Source organism: Delphinapterus leucas, chromosome 6, assembly GCF_059928025.1.
Source record: "Delphinapterus leucas isolate spDelLeu-1000000601 "Yukka" chromosome 6, BTC_Dleu_Yukka2, whole genome shotgun sequence".
Classification (NCBI taxonomy): domain Eukaryota; kingdom Metazoa; phylum Chordata; class Mammalia; order Artiodactyla; family Monodontidae; genus Delphinapterus; species Delphinapterus leucas.
Genome location: NC_143134.1, coordinates 60,404,479 through 60,423,382, shown reverse-complemented (window position 1 = coordinate 60,423,382; position 18,904 = coordinate 60,404,479). Strand labels below are relative to the sequence as shown.

Genomic DNA, 18,904 nt, shown 5'->3' with positions numbered 1-18,904 from the left:
AGACAGCATCATTAAAAGGAATGAAAATTGGTGCGTTTTATTTTGTATACCATTCAACTTAAGGGTGCTGTATCACTAAGAAAAGAAACATAGCTTTGATAAGTGAACAACATAACCTATCCTTTAAAAAAATTAAAGGACTTAGAGTGAAGGGCTAAGTCTAAATTAAATGGTACCGTTTCATTATCTACACTCCCTCAATCCAACTAAAATAAAAATTCTTTTAAGATCTCTGTGGTTAAGCAGTAGAATTACCTTTCTCTTTCTCCCTCTTCTGGCAGCTTTTGGAGTGGTTATGTCAACTGCTTTAGTCACATCCTTAAAAAAAAAACACAACAGATGAAATTGATAATTATGCCACGACTGAAAGAAAATTTCTTAAATTAAAAATCACAAGCACGTTTCACTAAAAGTACTATGGAAACTTGTTTTGCTTCTCTGACCTTTGAAATTATAAACATTAAAAGTCTTAACATTAATTCATTATAAAGTGCAAGTAATCACCAGTATATTCACCTAAAAAAAAAAAAAGCTTTCCTCTGTCAGATCAAATATAAAAGTCACACTTGCTCGTACACTGGGAGGTTTGTCTATTTAAATTTACAAAACACTCTTTCTACAGTAGAATCCTCAGTTTTAGGATTGTGAATGTTAAGAGGGTCGGGACTCTGGAGATCAAGTAACAACTTCATGAAGCCTAGAAAGGCTAAATGAGTATCCCCACTCAGATAATCAAATACAGAGTTGGAAATAAATCTAGGTTTTAAAAAATTCGGTTCAATATCCTTTCCCGTACATCCATCCAACAATACCTCACTTTAAAAATATTCCTAACAAACAGTAAGTGACTCTCCCAGTTGTACCTCATATTTTGCACAGCAAAGTAACTTCAAATAAAAATATCCATGCATCTTAAAGATGCAAAAATTATTTTACAATACTACATTTAATATTTACACAAGGAAATAAGCCTTTAATATTTTCCCATTCATTACTCAACTACTTTAAAGATTGCTTTCTACTGTGCCACAATCAACTCATTTTACAATTCTTCCTTGCAACAAAATGGGTTTAGAATGCAAGAGAAATTAAACACACCTCGTTGCTGGCTTTTTCTTCATGGTCAGTATCTTCCTTTGAAACACTAGTTTCTTTTTCTTCAACTTCAACATCAGATGACGCATTTGATTGTTTAGTTGATGCCTATAAACAATCAAGTCTATTAGTTTCACAAAATAATATTTTACGCCAACTTTAAAATTTTGTACCCATGAAAAATCAAAGCCTGTTTGTAAGAAAGCTAGAAAAGTACCCTCATTTCTGTTGCACAGGATACTTTTAATATACACAATTTTGAAAAGTTTTAAATGCTACTATTTTATTTAGGAAAGTCTTACATGGAACTATATTCCTGCAATTGATGCATACAATCTCAGCAGATAAAATGGTGAGGCAGAAATTAAAAGTACAATTACAAAGAATACCATTCTGATGTTCTAACCAGCAAATGCCCAACAAGATACAACGTAAGGTGATTTAGAGGAGCACAGACCTACACTGTATTCAACTATTGAAATATTCTGGATAAAGAAGCTAATCTATGTACTCTAAGACGAACAGCCTTAACAAAGGATATATATATCACAACTTTAAGGACTCTTATTGATCTATATCTCAAACTTAGTTTATTTAAAATGCAGATTCCTGAGACCCAAACTTAAATGAATTCTGATTTAACAGACACTGAGTGGGAGAGTCCAGTAATCATTAAATTTTAAAAATACCCCCATATGAGAGATACTTAAGCATGTAACCTAGGGTCCCTAGATTTTCATAAAACTAACCAAAACGATGAATACCAGAGGCAACACAGTATACACCGGGAGGTGAGGGTAAAGCTCCCAATCTACAAGATGAAGGGACTGCAATCCAAACTGTGCACCTTTCTAGCTATTTCCTTTGGCAAGTCTTTAAACTGTAAACCCATTTCCTTTTCTGTAAAAAAAAGGCAATGCTGATAACCCACAAATTATAAAGGTATATAAAAAATGTAAAAATGTGCCCAAAATTACTTATAGCATGATAGAAATATTTATAAATTATGATGGCCAATTTTTTTTTGTTGTTTCTTTTGTATAGGCTTGGGCATCAATGCTTGCACCAAACCACAGGAATGTGCCACTGAGGATGTCTGGGCTGGGAACACAGAGTACATCACACCACCATAATCATTCATACTTTTGTTAAGAACAGAAAATTGTTGGGTTTTATGCACACAACCAACAAAAAATTTCACTGTGAAATGGAAAATTCCAAGTATGTACTGTGAAAACTACCTGGAGATTAAGTAGGTAGATAGGAACAAAGGATAAAGTGACTATGCTAGGCAATCTGGAGGATGAAAACGACCTTGAAAGCACAATCATAGGATGTATGATCCAAGTTAAGTTACAAAATGTTATTTTCAGGAAACAATCAACTCAGTCTCCTTGGACTCCCAAGGCAATAAGGATGGGAAACCATTTATCCATTCTTACATTGGTGCAACATTTAGTGGGTAACTATTCCTTCCACACGTGTAAGAATGCCAGCACACAGGACACATACAACTTCCTTGTTTATGGAACTAATAAGCCTGTGGCAGTCAACACAAGTACAGAAGCAATTATGATGTGATATGATGAATACTGTAACAAATAACTTTTGGGTGGATAATGAAGGCACTTAGGATCATCTAATGCAGCCCTGGAACATCAATGAAAGATTTCAATGTTCCAGACAGAACAGCATCTGAAGAGTTCTCAAACACGAGAAAAAAGCATGGTACATGCAAAGAACTAAAAATTATATAGATTTAAAGGTAGAAAGCTGCAAAATTTTCAGTGTGTTATTTCCTTCTTTAGGTTTACTCATACTCATCCTAGTTTTTACTAATTCAAGTCTGGAGACACACACACACACACACACACACAGAATAAAAAAAGTTTAAAGGCTGCTCTTCTAGAAACCAAAAATAAGTATAATTTGCATAGTGCTATAAGTATTTTTGTCACATATTTAATTTAACCCACATGAAGTTCATATTCTAATAAATTTTATGGATTTAGAAATTAAAATGAGAAAAAAACACACCCTTCAAGTTATTAAACCTGAATTTAAGGAAACAGTACATGTGACTTTAAATTCAATACATTAAATAAACCCTCAATCAGGATTTAAATAACTGAGTGTTTCCCAGTTTTCTGAGATCTATTTGACCACGAAGGCAAGAATTTCATCAGTTATCTAGATACAAAAGTCCAAGGTTCAACCTCACAAATAAGAACAATTTAATCTGAAATTTATAAGGCTCTTCAATCATTTTCCTGTAGCTAGAATAGTGATTATCTCCAAAACTGAGTAAATAATACTAAACTAAATTTTACGTAATATGACGCACCTGTTGACTTGAAAATTTCACTTTCGGATTGTTATCTATCTCCCATAAACCTTCATTAAAGCCTTTTCGTTTATTTGGTTTGCCGTACTTTTCCTTATTTTCTGAGTAAGGAAATATGTCCTTTGGGCCTAAAAAAGCACTAAAACAGGAGGGGGGGGAAATGTGAGTGTAAAGCAATCTCAAATATAAGTGATTAAATAGCACTACCCTATGAACGCAATTATCAAAAATTCTTAATCTAAAACGCATTAAAAATCATACATAAATTAAAGGTAGTCACAAATAATATTTAATTCCAAATGCTTTTATTAAATTCAGTCACAAACTCCTAGATCCATAATCCTAATTGAAAAAAAAACACACAAATTGCACGACAATGTCAATGTACTGAATGCCACTAAACTGCACACTTAAAAATGGTAAAATGGTAAATTTTGCTATAATTTTACAGATTTTACTATAAAAATGCATAAAAATGAAAAAGAGTGTCACAAGACTGCATTAATCTATACATTTAAATGCATTCTAAATATAGTTTTACTACAAAGTAGTTTGGAATATACAACTCAAAACATTGTCAATAAGGTATATGTATGTTTTAATATTTGTATACACATACATGTAGATTTTTAGAAAATAAGTATGTTAAGACTTTTACTTTATTCAATGAGGGAATCAGATGTTGTAACTGTTTTGTTCATTCATATATATATATACACACACACATATATATTAGAGTCAATTCTTGTATTCATGGTAATTATATTCTATAATGTCCATGAACACTGAATTAAGGAATATTGTACCACTGCTCCAGGGTAAATACAGGGTAGGTTCCTCTGGTCACAACATTTTTCAACCAATCAGTACATAACATTGTTTTATGTGTTTCTGTTTAAAGACACCTTATTTAATATACACTGGTAATTCATTAACACTGAACTCAACAGCCAACAGCTTACATAACACATATTTTCTCCATAAGGCAAAGCACAGGCTTCTTGCACTTAGGAACACCAAATGGCACTTCATGTACTACATTTGGGTGCTATTATAAATGGCAAAATGACCAAGAAAAAGCACAAAAATACAAAAGCCGTGGCACTACACAGACTGCAAAAAGGACACTTGTTTACAATATGAGAGCTGAAACAAGGTAAAGCATGGCCTTGGTTCAGCCTCAGCTAGGAATGGGTGCATCAAGTTACTCAAATTTTTTGCCATTTCACACACAGACATGACCATGAAGGCACCACAGGTATTGATTTGGGATTATAAATACATTTTAGTGAGCAGACAAATTAATAAATATGGAACCCGTGAATGATAACAACTATTTTTTTGTGTGTATATATACATATATATTTAGATATAATCCCCAAAACAGCCCCATTATATATCTCCCTATGTCAGTCAGTTCTGTAGAAGTCTGTCAATCCTATAAAGGTAGATGCAGAGAATGTACCAGTTTTTTGCTATAATGGCTGATATATATGTATTCTCCAAAGCAAGAGGAAAATCAAATTACTACTCATTTCCTCTAAAATATGCTACAATTTAAGATTATTAATTACTAATTATCTATCTCAAATTCCGTATCTGCTGAAATTCTTTAAGAATTAGGGACCTAATGACTATAGCTCACATTCCAGTTTAGAATATTTTAAAAGGCTTTAAGATAAAATTTCAATAAAAAAGAGACTTAGGGCTCTACTTAAATATAATCAAATGCATATAAGTCAGCTTTATTATTTAAATTCTGCAATTTATAAATACTAAAAGTATCCATGTATTTTAACTGCACGTCAGTTAAGGCACATTTAAATCATCACTATCTCATTTGATCTAGAAATTCAGACTTTTACTAGGCATCATTCATTCCTACCCATAATCTAAAATTAGAAAATTTAACACATTTAGTTAAAACAGTAAAGCAATTCCTCCTGCATAATCAGCTTCAAATTCCAAGTAGATGACTCGAGTTAAAAACACCATCAAAAATAAAACATACTTCTAGTTAGAGCAAAGCAATTCTCTCTCCTAAAACCCCATAACTCATAAGGCTAAAGATGACAAGGGACATTATCAACAGGTTTGAAAGCTGGGAAGACTAAGAAAGTTGGATACTAAACAACAATATAGAAGAAAGTGAGCCAGTACCCTAATTTATAGTTCAAAATCCCCAAAGGGTCCAAAACTGGTGGCATCAGGAACTTGAAGAAGTGGAAGGGACCTTAAATACTTAATAAAATTGCAGAAAAATGTCTTAAAACCTCAAACATGGGTCATTTTTAGATATGATTCTAAACCAAAAAGGTATTCAAAAGAGAAAACTGATTCTACCATGATGTTATTTAGCATATAAAGGTTTGACAGTTCAATTTATATAATTTTTCTTTCCCCAAAATAGGCAGTCCTCACTTTGTATGACAATGAGAGAACACAAAATTGACTGTGCAAGGCAATCTTACTGAACAATGGAAAAAATTACAATTGTTCCAAAACCTTCAAAAATTGTCAAAACACTAAATGCACTATTACTGACAGTGTGTAAGGAAATTTTAAATATAGTAAAACTAATACTAATTATTTAGTACACTGTAATTTAAAACATTAGAAACATTGAGATTAAAGTGTTTCATGTCTTTGTAAAAAACTTAAGAATAGTTTTAACAGTGCTTGCCCCTTCTGATCACATAACTTATGACACGGAGTAAGCATATTTTCTATGCCTAAGGCAATGTGTCATACTCCTTTCTAAATCTGATCAGTTTCTAACATTTTGTCTTTTATATTTTCAATGTTATGGCATATCTTTAATGCTTTTTGTTGGTGTCACTTCCTCTGAGAGATCTTCATCCTTTTTATTACAACCACTTGCCTCATTTATGTTGATAAGCTTGCCTTCCCTAAGCTGCTCTGGCTGTGTATCTAGTCTCCCTATATACAGCACATCTACATTCACAAGGTTATTATTCACAAGGCTATTTATTCTATAACTGCATTTACATTCAATTCAAATTTCACTTCTGGCATTATCAGTTTCTTTGTTGGCCGATTCCCCATCTTGTTTTTTCTTTAAATGTAACCTGGGTGGGTATATCATTGAAAGACAAAGAGGCAACAACACTACTACACATTGTGCTATATATGCTTGAAGTGAGAAACAGATGCACACTGACCAATCACCAAGAAACTTCAAAAAAAAGTGACATGCTATGCATCTGTTATTTACATCTTGATTTGTGGACTGAAGAACTAGCAACAAATTTTGTAGTCTACATAGTTACAGTTAGTATTCCAGAGTAAGTGAAATTTGAAACATTGTTGCGGGGACTGGCGCTGTTTACCTAAACCATGGTGACCAAAATTTAAACATACTAGAACTATGCAAAGCTAAGGAATGCCTGTATCCTTCTCTCCTCTTCATGCTTTGACTTTAAATTCTACTTTTATCAGACAGCAATGGTCCCATTCTTGCTTTCTTTGTGACATTACATTGTTACCTGGCCGTGACTTGTTTGAGCCTTGTCTCAGAAAATATGACACAGGTAGTTTAATAGGATTAATCCAATCAAAAGGTCTTAACAGAGAATTCTATTCACATAGTGTAGTCACTTATATTTGGTCTTATACCACCTTGTTTTACATATACATTTTTATTACACTTGGTTAACCTTTATTCTTAATTTTGCAGAATAGGTTTTAAAAAACTTCTCTCCCTGCTCCTCCTCCAGTCAGGTTTTCAAGCACTACTTTCTATTATTTTACTATTATGTTCATATTATAAGTCATACTTAAATTTACATGTTTATCGATATACCAAAAATTAAATAACTATGCCATTCCAACTGAGAGAAGACCTTTGCAAATCTAAATAATTCATGTTATATATAGATGGTTAAAAAAATATTCACACATGGGCTTCCCTGGTGGCGCAGTGGTTGAGAGTCTGCCTGCCGATGCAGGGGACACGGGTTCGTGCCCCAGTCCGGGAAGATCCCACATGCCACAGAGCAGCTGGGCACATGAGCCATGGCCGCTGAGCCTGCACGTCCGGAGCCTGTGCTCCGCAACGTGAGAGGCCACAACAGTGAGAGGCCCGCGTACCGCAAAAAAAAAAAAAATTCACACATGTAAAGATGCTGAGTGTCATTAGCTATCAGTGAAATGTAAATCAAAACCAGAATAAGATACTACCTTCACACCCAATAGGATAGTTGTAATAAAAAAGACAATAACAAGTCTTGGCAAAGATATAGAGAAATTAGAATCTTCACACATAGCTAACAGAAATATAAAATGGTGCATAGCTGATTTGAAAAGTCTTGCAGGGACTTCCCTGGTGGTCCAGTGGCTAAGACTCCACACTCCCAATGCAGGGGGCCTGGGTTTGATCCTTGGTCAGGGAACTAGATCCCACATGCCACAATTAAAGATCCCACGTCCTGCAACAAAGAGCTAGCAAAGCCAACAAAAAAACCAAAAAACAAACAAACAAAAAAGCCTGGCAATTCCTCAAAAGATTAAACACAGTTACCATGTGACCCAGGAATTCCACTCCTACAGAAAAGACATGTCCACACAAAAACTTGCTCACAAATGTTCATAGCAGCATTATTTATATTTGTCCAAAGTAGAAACAATCCAAACATCAACTGACGAATGGATAAATACAGACCAATACAATGGAATATTTGGCAATACTGTAAAGACAAAGTACATGCTACAAAATATAGATGAACCTTTAAAACATTATGCTAGGGCTTCCCTGGTGGCGCAGTGGTTGAGGGTCCGCCTGCCGATGCAGGGAACACAGGTTCGTGCCCCAGTCCGGGAGGATCCCACGTGCCGCAGAGCGGCTGGGCCTGTGAGCTGTGGCCGCTGGGCCTGCGCGTCTGGAGCCTGTGCTCCGCGGCGGGAGAGGCCACAGCAGTGAGAGTCCCGCGTACCGCAAACAAAATCAAAAACATTATGCTAAGTTAAAAGAAAAAAAGGTCATTAAAGACCTCATATTGTATAGTTCAATTTATATGAAATGCTCAGAACAGGCAGTGATTAGTGGTTCCGTATGGCAAGACAGGAGGGAGAAGGGAGAAATGCAAAGTATCTGCTAATGCGTACAGGGTCTGTTTTTGGGGTGATGGAGATGTTCTAAAACTGTGCTAATGTCTACACTACTCTCTGGATATACTAAGATCTACTGAATTGTACGTTTTAACTGGATTAATTGTTTGGGATATGAATTACATCTCAATAAAGCTGTTAAAATATTTTTCAGTGAATACCACATCCCATCAAAGAAAACAAAAATGATCCAGAACTTTACCAACTACAGATAGCCACTGTTTTCACCCACTTGTTTGTTGCATATATACAGATATAAACATGTCATTTTAATGGATATGATACATACTCATCCATACATACTTTCTCAAATTATAATGAACATCTATTCATGTCAACAATTACTTAACAGCTAAATACTATTTCATTGAATAGCTTTCCCAAAATTTATCTATTGTTGGACCATTTTCTGTATCAAATTTTCTATTATAAAATGCAGCTACAGTAAATAATGTATTGCTCAATCTTTTCACGTATCTTCCTAATAAATTCTAAGTAGAACTGCTGGCTCAAATGATATGCTCAAGACTACAGAGCTCCTTAATGAGACTCAAAAAACTATGGTGGATGAAAAAAGAATCCTCTCATGTTGTCACCACAAAAAAAGAAATGACTAATTAAGGGACCTAATGGAAATGTTAGCTAATGCTATGGTGGCAGGTAATCATATTGCAATATATAAATGTATCAAATCATGGTGGTAATACTGCAATATATAAATGTATCAAAATCAACACACCTTAAACTTATACAATATATATCAATTACATTTCAATTAAAAAAAGAAGAAAACACATACACACACAAAGAATCCTCCCCAGGGATGCAATCCCACAGGTTTGGTACACAGGTCTCAGATTAGTTTTTAAACAGCCAGCACTAGTCCCAAGGGCACAACCTTATGTGGCTGTGGCTCTGATTCATTCTCCAAAGCATTCCATTTTTAAATGACATATAAATCTCAAAGAAAATATACTAAGACAGTAACAGGTTTAGGGGTTGTTTCTAAAAAATAGTAGTAAAAATGACTGTTTCCTTTGTAGAGAACTCTTTTAACATTGTTTTTAAAATTTTTACAATGAAAAGATATACATTAATTCAAAGTATATTACCCACCAAATTCCAGAGCTGAAAGGAACACTTAGGTATCACCAAGATCCTCCTTTTAAAGATTAGAAAACTGAAGGCCAGAAAGATTAACTGATGCAGGCAAGGTTATCTAGCTATTAAACAGCATAGCCTCCACTCTGTACAATGTTCCCTTAAAAAGGTTTCAGGGTTTCCTATAACCACTGTAATATAGTCTTTGAAATATCTACTAATAAACTATTGATGTTATATCCCTATCCGTATGAACTCATTCCAAATACCAATGTTAAAGCCCACAAGGATCAAAGCTCATGTAAAATGTCCTAAGAAAATAGCAAATCATTAACTACAGTACTAATGTTATAATTGTGAAGCAACTTAAAGCCTGCAAGTGTGTTTCCTACGTGGCGTATGCCTGAAGACCGTAAGTGTGTTCCTGTGTATCCCAATTTTCACAGAATGTAAGTAAACAGAAAAGCAGTTCTCTCTCTAAAGTCACTTTTTGGAAACAATGTACATACCCATGAAAACATACACATATATGTCTCACAAAACTCAGTTATCACACACCTAGAACCTTTCCTTTAAAGCAAACCAAAGTTGCATATAAAAAATGGCATGCGAATGCTTATCAGAGCTAAAGACATGAAGCTCAAAACTCATTTAACTGTTGCCAAGTCATATTATAATACAGAAACGACTACCTTTTAAAACATTGATTCTAACTTGCTGTTTCATTTCTCTATTATTATTAAATCACAAAATAGGAAACATACTGTTTTAAACCAGATTTCATAACAGCACACTCTATTTTATAATAGAAGATGATGCAACAGACAACTGATACATCTACTATGTGCCATGAACCTGACAGTATAGAGATGAAAAAACAGTTCCTCTCATTATATAAGGCTCATGAGAAACCGTACAAGCCCCTCACCAACACATACAGCGATGTCTGTAGTACAGAAACTATAGAAAAACTAGTGTAGAAGAAAATAAAATCCTATCCTTATGATTCATTTCTTTATTCCTTTCTTGTGGACAGGTTATACAAAAAACCGACCAACAAGCAGTACCTCCCCCATTCACCTTCACTCCTAAAACTGTACAGTAGGCAGGTTTTGAAACAGCCTGTGATGGATATTTTTAAGGTTCCTAGAACTGTGCATCTAACATCTTTGAATTAAGACAAGAGCAGTAAGGAGATAAAAGCGGCAAAAACACCATCTTCATTTAAGATTTTCTGACTTTAGAGAAATAAACAGACCTTAGATGAGAGTATTCCCTCAATTAGCAATGGTAATTAGTCAGCAAAACTCAAACTGCACTGCAAACAATTTAATAAACACAAGTATTAGTCGTGAAAAAATAATATGCAACATTACCTTTAACTATTAATAGCTGACATATGCTTAGTGTTTAATACATGCCAAGCACTGTTCTGAGCATCTTTCATGTAGTATCTTGTTTGCACCTCAAATTCTGAGGTTGAGTATTTTATCATTCCCATTTTACAAGTAAGGAAGGGAAGGACACAAGGCTAGGTAACCTGCCATACAGCAGGTCATACAGCAGATATATGGCAGGATTCAAAGGCAGCCTTACGATCAGTTGTCTTAAAAACTATACAAATGCTAGCTAATGGACAGCAAATTCATAATCCATAAATGATTTTATCTAGGTCATAAAGCTGTCAATCTCTCACCAAACATTTATTTAACAGCTACTATGTGCCAGGCACTTAAGCAAATGATGACAAACAAGATAGACAAGGTACCTGCTCTCCAAGCTTTTCACTTGTGGGTGAAGGAAAAGAAAAATATTTCAGTCATCAGTGCAATGGAGAAAAAGCATAAAAAGGAGGATTTGAGCTAAGATCTAAATGACTGAAAATCTGAAGACATACCTTTCCCAACAGAGAAAACAGCCAAGAAGGACTTCAGACAAGATGAAATATATTTGTGTAACAGTGAAAAAATGTGATGAGGTTGGAAAGGTAAACACAGACTAGTTCATATAGGGTCTCATAAATAGCATTTGTCGACAAAACTTGGGAGTTTTGTCTGTAATAAGGCAGCCATTGACGGGTTTTGGACAGAGAAATGACATGATCTGACTGGAATATCAAGTTCACTTTGACTATACATTAAGAGTGAAAACTGAGACCAAGATAGGATTAGGGGGTTTCCCTGGTGGCGCAGTGGTTAAGAATCTGCCTGCCAACGCAGGGGACATGGGTTTGAGCCCTGCCCCGGGAAGATCCCACATGCCGTGGAGCAACTAAGCCCGTGCACCACAACTACTGAGCCTGCGCTCTAGAGCCCGCAAGCCACAACTACAGAAGCCCGCACGCCACAGCTACTGAAGGCTGCGTGCCTAGAGCCCGTGCTCCGCCAACGAGAGAAGCCACTGCAATGAGAAGCCCGCACACCACAATGAAGAGTCGCCCCCACTCGCCGCAACTAGAGAATGCCCGCGCACAGCAACAAAGACCCAATGCAGCCAAAAATAAATAAATAAATTTATTTAAAAAAAAAAGATAGGAGTAGGACACTATTTCTAAAACTAACTGCAGTATGAACTTAAGTGGTAGGAGAAGAGATGGAAAAAAGATCAGAATGCACATTAAAGGAAAAGAACAAGACTTGCTGACTGACTAGATGTGGGGCGGAAGGGAAAAGACTGTAATAGGAAATCAAGGATGACACCACGATTTTTGCCTCCAGCAAAGCACTGCATCCTTGTCTCATTTACTAAGAATCTGTTTTGAATATATTAGTTTTAAGATACCTAGTAGACCATCACGTTTGGTATACGTAAGGGCTCATTGTTATCTAATATTCAAAACTTGGCTGGATGAATTTACTGTGAAAGGTATAAAACACTATGAAAAGTCAGATGGTTGCAAGTCAGGAAAAGAATGCAATTACAAAAGGATTCTGCTCCAAATTAACAATTAAAAAACTTAATCTATAAATAAGCTATGAATAAGTACAGTTTTCTAAATTGCCATTTCTTCTTCTATGTTCTTCCTTTCCCATCTCCCTAACTACAGGCTATTAGAAAAAACTCCCATTTAAACAAATTCCAAACTGAAAGGTTCACATAACTGCCCTCCCAACTTTTGAGGGAGGGGAAAGGCAAATAATCAGTGAGATCCAGTTTCTAAAAATCAACCTTAAATACCAAAAAGTTAAGTCACCAGACCAATAGATACAACAGCACCGCCTTTCCAAAGGTAATGGTGTACTTATGAGATCACTAAGGCACAAAAATTACAAGTGCATTTTGAAGTGAAAATTTACTATCATTAGCTTAATTTTTTTTTTAATTTATTTATTTTTTATTTTTGGCTGCACTGGGTCTCTGTTGCTGCACCCGGGTTTTTCTCTAGTTGAGGCGAGCAGGGGCTACTCTTTGCTGCGGTGCACCGGCTTCTCATTGCGGTGGCCTCCCTTGTCGCGGAGCGCCGGCTCTAGAGCACAAGCTCAGTAGTTGTGGCTCACGGACTTAGCTGTTCCGTGGCATGTGGGATCTTCCCAGACCAGGGCTCGAACCCGTGTCCCCTGCATTGGCAGGCGGATTCTTAACCACTGTGCCACCAGGGAAGCCCCATTAGCTTAATTTTAAAGTTATACTTTAATTTCCTGAATATATTCTAATTCTTGAATATTAGTAATTCACTGTCTTCATTAACCACTTAATACCACTGTTTTGTTATTAACCAAACAATGCTTATGAAAATTTAATTATTTGGTATAGTCTGTTCTGATGTATAATTCACAGATATTTACAACATAAAAATCCTCATTTTTAAATGTTGGGGAAGGGATGATCATTCTTCTAAATTTAGCATAAAAATTAACTATGTGTTCTATGGTACTATAAGCATACATAAAAATTCTAGGGAACGTCTACTCACTTTACTCTGATAAAGTGTTCCCAAACTTCACAGGCACCAGAAAGGCTAGTTAGAACAGACTGCTGGGCCCCAAACCTCAGCTTCTGGTTCAAGTAAGGTCCAAGAATTTGCATACCTACTATCTGAAGTTCCCATGTGCTGTTCCCGTGTGGGATGCACCTTGACCTGGTACCACACTTTGAAAACCCCTACTCAAATAGAGAGTACACAGTTTTTCATTGAAAGATACCTTTCTCTATTAAATTTATGGAAGAGTTTTAAACAGATTATCCCAGAGAATCAGAAACTCATCATTTTTTTACAAATTGAATTTTTATATTCAGAGAATATACCTGGATCCAACTCAAAGTAATTACGGTGAAGGCCAATACAATTCTGGACTCAAAACTATATTTTAAAGCAGATAATTACGTGGCATTGTACGATATCATTAATATGAATGGGGCAACTAGGCCCGTGAGCCACAACTACTGAGCCTGCGCGTCTGGAGCCTGTGCTCCGCAAAAAGAGGCCGCGATAGTGAGAGGCCTGCGCACCGCGATGAAGGGTGGCCCCCGCTTGCCACAACTAGAGAAAGCCCTTGCGCAGAAACGAAGACCCAACACAACAAAAATAATTAATTAATATGAAGTGTCCAGAATTGGAAAAAATAGACAGTGAACTAGTGGGTATCCTGGGCTGGAGGGGGAGGGAATGAAGAGTGACTGCTAATGGTTATGGAAATAAATATACTAAAATCCACTGAATTATATACTTTAACAAGTGAACTTTATGATGTAAAGTACATATTAATAAAACTATTTCTTAAAATTATGTGAAAGTTCATACAGTAGCTAAGCAACATTAAACCAATGTTGCCACTGTACACATTCTAAGGAATACATAATTCTAATTAGAGTATCACCAGTTTTAGTTCACCTGATCCCAGGTAAACAACTCTACTTTACCAAAATTATTGCAAATTCTAAACTTAAAGTTCAAAATCAACGAGGTTATATACAACTTGTAAGGCTATTAAAATACAGGCACATATTATTTTTCAAAACTAATGAGATAGCCCCTGGAGTAATCCTCTGTACCCAGAAGTAACAGTTCAATATTCTATTGGAAATTTTTTTTTTTTTGCAATTTTTGAAAAATTAATTTGCTTCACCAAATCAGTTCTCTGCCCACAAATCCACCAGGGGCAGCAGAGCAGTAACAGCGGCTCTCAGGACCATATAAATACACACAGAAGGAACTATCCAGATTTCTTCTCACCTTTCCCACAATACACCATTTGTGTGGCTAAAATCAAAGCCTAAAATAGGGTGCCAGGCTGTCATGAAAAGCACTAATTATACTAAATATGAATACTGAATGCCTTGTTAAAACTTCCCTTACATATTTTCATCCATCAGTTATTCTTCTGATTGATGAGAGGACCAACGTACATCTTTCTTTTATTATTAAGGACATCCATTTCAATAAAAGTTCAATCTACAGTGTCTAATTTTTCTACCATAAAAATAAATTTTAAAAGGAAACTTGAAGATTTTTTTCCAAGTTCAAAGATGATTTTAACATCTCCTGTTACTTTATTTTCTCTCTGAATTAATCTCTACTTGTTTTTCATTATATGCCCAATGAACGTGCTAGATTAACTCTGATTTGCTTTTAGAGCTAAAAGGACTTACGTCTCGTGAGTTCCAAAAAAGAAAATGGGTAGTTTGTTTGTGGGTGGTTTTACAGCTCCATCAGGAACTTCATCTACCTAAAAAAAAGATCAGAAAAATTAAAATCTTTTAAATCATACGCACCTAAACACATCAGAATAAACTGAAAAGAGGACATCCAAAAGGGATCTGCTATAAAATGGATCAGTTCTACAGGTCCACAATCCCTTACCTCCAGTTCTGAAACCCAAGAAGCTCTGAAAACCAATTATTTCTCTCAAAACTCATTTGGTAGCAAAACCTGGATTGACACTGAAGCTATTCCATCATTTCTTTTATCCACCTAGCATTTCTAGTGATGCTTCTCCACAGAAATATCGTGTTAGATTACCATGTGCCATCCCAGACCCTACTAGGAGCAAGATATATGGCATATGTACCATCATTACCTTTCTAAAATCCCGAAGTTCTGAATTTTTAAACACATCTGGCCCTAAGAATTCCAGATAAGAGAGTCTGAACCTATTCAAAAATTTTAAATTCTATTTCCACAGGGAGGCTATCCAAATATAGGAGACATTAACAAGTTTAAAACAGTATTTCTCCAAGTCTGAAACACATATTCTGAAAAGATCTTAGACCTACATGGCTGAATCACATGAGGTTACCTGTTCCTTTTTCATTTCTCTTTTAATACCTTAATACTTCTAATTAAGTAAGGAAGAAAGTATCAGGTACTGTTACGTCTAACACATCTGTAATACTTGATACTTTCGCTTACCAGAGTTAAGGCCATCAGGCAGTAGTATCTGGCCAGAATTTAACATTTCTACTTCATTATTTATTTATTTAAACTTCATAATAATATTTCTATTTCAGAACTTTCATAATTTCAAAGACATTTTAATTTAAAAAATCAGCTGACTATTAAGAAGGGTACAGACCACCAGCAGACCTATGATGCTCCACATGCATTATCATGTTTAAGAAAAGACCATGAGGGTGATGTTGGCAATCTGAAGGTTTCAGACATCAATAAGAATCGTTAGCACCCAACACCCTTGGGAACTTAACTTCCCCACCTATATGAAGATTATACTGTCTTTTCGGCTTTGTGACAAATTGTTAAATTGTGAAAATCCTTAGAGGCCTTAAGATAAGGGATATATTTGTCACCTCAGCTCATATGCTTTCTGCCAGCAAACAGCTTTAAAAGTTTATGCAAATATCTAGCACCTAAAGAGTTGAATAAATGCTAGGCAATTTTTTTAAGTTGACTTTAAAAACAATTACTACTGGTACAGGATTACAAGACTGTGCAAGATTAAAAAGTAATGAAGCCTGGGATACACAGACAGAAAGCATTAAAATCAAAACTGGAACAATGATTGTCACCTTCACAGCTGAGACCTTAAATACATATTTAAACTCTCTAAAGCAAAGACTTAGAATTCATAAGATTGGAGAGAAGATAGAAAAAGGAACATAATTCTTAGACACAGACAATATCAAAACTAAGTTCAACTGCTTCTAAGAAAAAAAGGGGAAAAGGAAAGAGACTAAAATTTCCCATTTCAATCCAAATTAAAATGTTAAATATAGAATTTATTAAAGAAAGAAAGAAAATACTCTGGTCCTCCTAAGGCTACTCTAGGTTTGCTTTTATTAGCATTCTTAGTCACCTAACAGACTGAAGCATGTAGGGAAGATGATTTAGAGGAGTAGATAATTTTTAAAACATTTTCACTTGGTTTTTAACTGCACTGTCACATAGAAATCTGAATAAAGATGTACCTCATGTGCTCGGATTTTATAACACCTCAAAATAAATGATGCTAAAACCACAAAAAAGTATTTTGCAGGGGCCTTAAACCTGCTCAGTTTCCCTATGCTCTTTACTTAAACATGAAGTAAGGTGTTTTTTAGCGTATGATTTATGTACTAAGGATTGGGAGGGTGTGTAATAAGGAAATTCAGTTTGTATCTATTTCTCTGGAAAAGCTTACAAACTACCTGGAGGTCAAAGAATGCACATAAGAGTTAAAATAAAAGGTTATCACAAAGTAAATAAAGTATCAAATATACAGACGAATTATGATTAAGGATTGTTTCAATAAGACTCCACTGAAAAGGTAGATTTAATAGACTAGGGAAAAAAAAAATCTTTCCAGGCTGGGGAAGGAAACCAGTAAACCTGAGTCTGTAAAGAGCTGGATGGGAAAAATTAAGAAACAGTGAATATTTTATACTTGGATAGCACTCAGCAACTCACTCCATGATTCTCTGTAACCAATGGTTACTCTTCCTCCCAACTGACATAATTAAAACTACAGGATTTAATTATCTTTAAGAAATACAGTCCTCAATGAAGAGTAAATTAGTGGAAATTACAACTTTAGACTATCTCATGTTTGTATTTAAGAAGAACCTTGAGCTTACTAATCTAATCGAGCTCAACATTTGCTAGGTTCTATCACTACCTTAGAACCTGAGTCCTACCATAACCTAAAAGATCTTTTTCTGAAAATTGTACTTAGATATTTTAGATAGTCTCAATTCCTAAATGTTACAAAAAACCCTCAGTCCTTAATCACCTCTCTGCACTACATGTGAACCCAGGAATATGGGTCTACGCCTCCTTTTGCCTGTGGGAAACAAAGAGGTAAAACAACTTCTTCAAGGTCATAAGGCAAACTTCACCAATAAAAACGTGAAAATAAACTTTCTAGACGTTCCGTGATGCTACCTTATTGTAAAATTTTCAAGAATATCCAGTCCTCTATCGTATTAAACAAGTCAATCCAGAAGGTCTCATCAACCATAAAACAGGAAAGAATACCTATGTTAATTTAATCACGTAGAACTCTTCAACACCCAATAGTTGGCATAGATTTCACTGGTATTTTGCATTTTACTCAAAGTTAAGAAAATGCCTGTTCCCTTAATTTTTAAACACAAAATCCATACTTGATTATTTTCACCTACAATGGAACACTAATGGCATCACCTTGAAATATTTCATATTAAGAAAACCTGCCAAAGTCTGTCAAAAACAAACCACAGGAAAATACCTAAGTATGTATAAACACCTGAATTTTTAAATTACATGGAAGATTAGTGGGCAAAAAACTAAAATAAAAGGTAGGTTACAAATGAGACTAAGTGAAAGCGAGGGAGAGAAAGGACACGAGAAAAAAAAATTAAGAGAAAAGGGTATAGGAAGTAGGCCTCTGAGGAATGTAGCACCGCTAAATGCGAAGGCTAAAAATCACTTACTCGAGCTGGCCAATGAGGGTAACCTTTCATCTTGGCGAAGATGAGGTCCCCAGGTTTGAAATCGCGAGTCATGTTTCGGGGGCGAGGCCGGGGGTCCGAGCACAGGGAGGAGGTGTGACGGTGCGGACTGCGAGGGGATGCGGGAAGGCGGATTGCAGCCGAGGCTCCCGCGGCGGCGGGAGGGGGAGGATGCCTCGGGGTGTTCCGACGCGCCTGCGAGGGAGAGCATGGAGGGCGGTTAAAGCTCAGAAACCCGAAGGGAGGGGCCGTAAGGGAGGGACGGGGGAAGGGGAGGAGGAGGGGGAGGGGGTGGGGAGGGGTGGGAGAGTGAGGGGAGAGCCGCCTCCCGCTCCTCCCGCGCGAGTGCGCGGCCTCCGCAGCCCGAGAGCTAGC

At 35.9% G+C, this 18,904-nt stretch overlaps 1 protein-coding gene across 4 annotated transcripts in view; it reads right to left on the bottom strand.

Annotated features, from left to right (window-relative positions):
- PSIP1 (PC4 and SRSF1 interacting protein 1) overlaps nt 1–18,660 on the bottom strand; it is a 41,012-nt gene extending 22,352 nt beyond the window's left edge. For all 4 annotated transcript variants that reach the window (XM_022573762.2, XM_022573764.3, XM_022573767.3 and 1 more), the window contains exons 1-5: nt 18,512–18,660; nt 15,257–15,333; nt 3,440–3,578; nt 1,099–1,203; nt 256–318 (exon numbers count right to left, since the gene is read on the bottom strand). In XM_022573762.2, the coding sequence (XP_022429470.1) occupies nt 256–318; nt 1,099–1,203; nt 3,440–3,578; nt 15,257–15,333; nt 18,512–18,583 (456 nt within the window). In that variant the 5' untranslated portion in view covers nt 18,584–18,660. The remainder of the gene's footprint in view (nt 1–255; nt 319–1,098; nt 1,204–3,439; nt 3,579–15,256; nt 15,334–18,511) is intronic.
- Nucleotides 18,661–18,904: the final 244 nt, after the last annotated feature.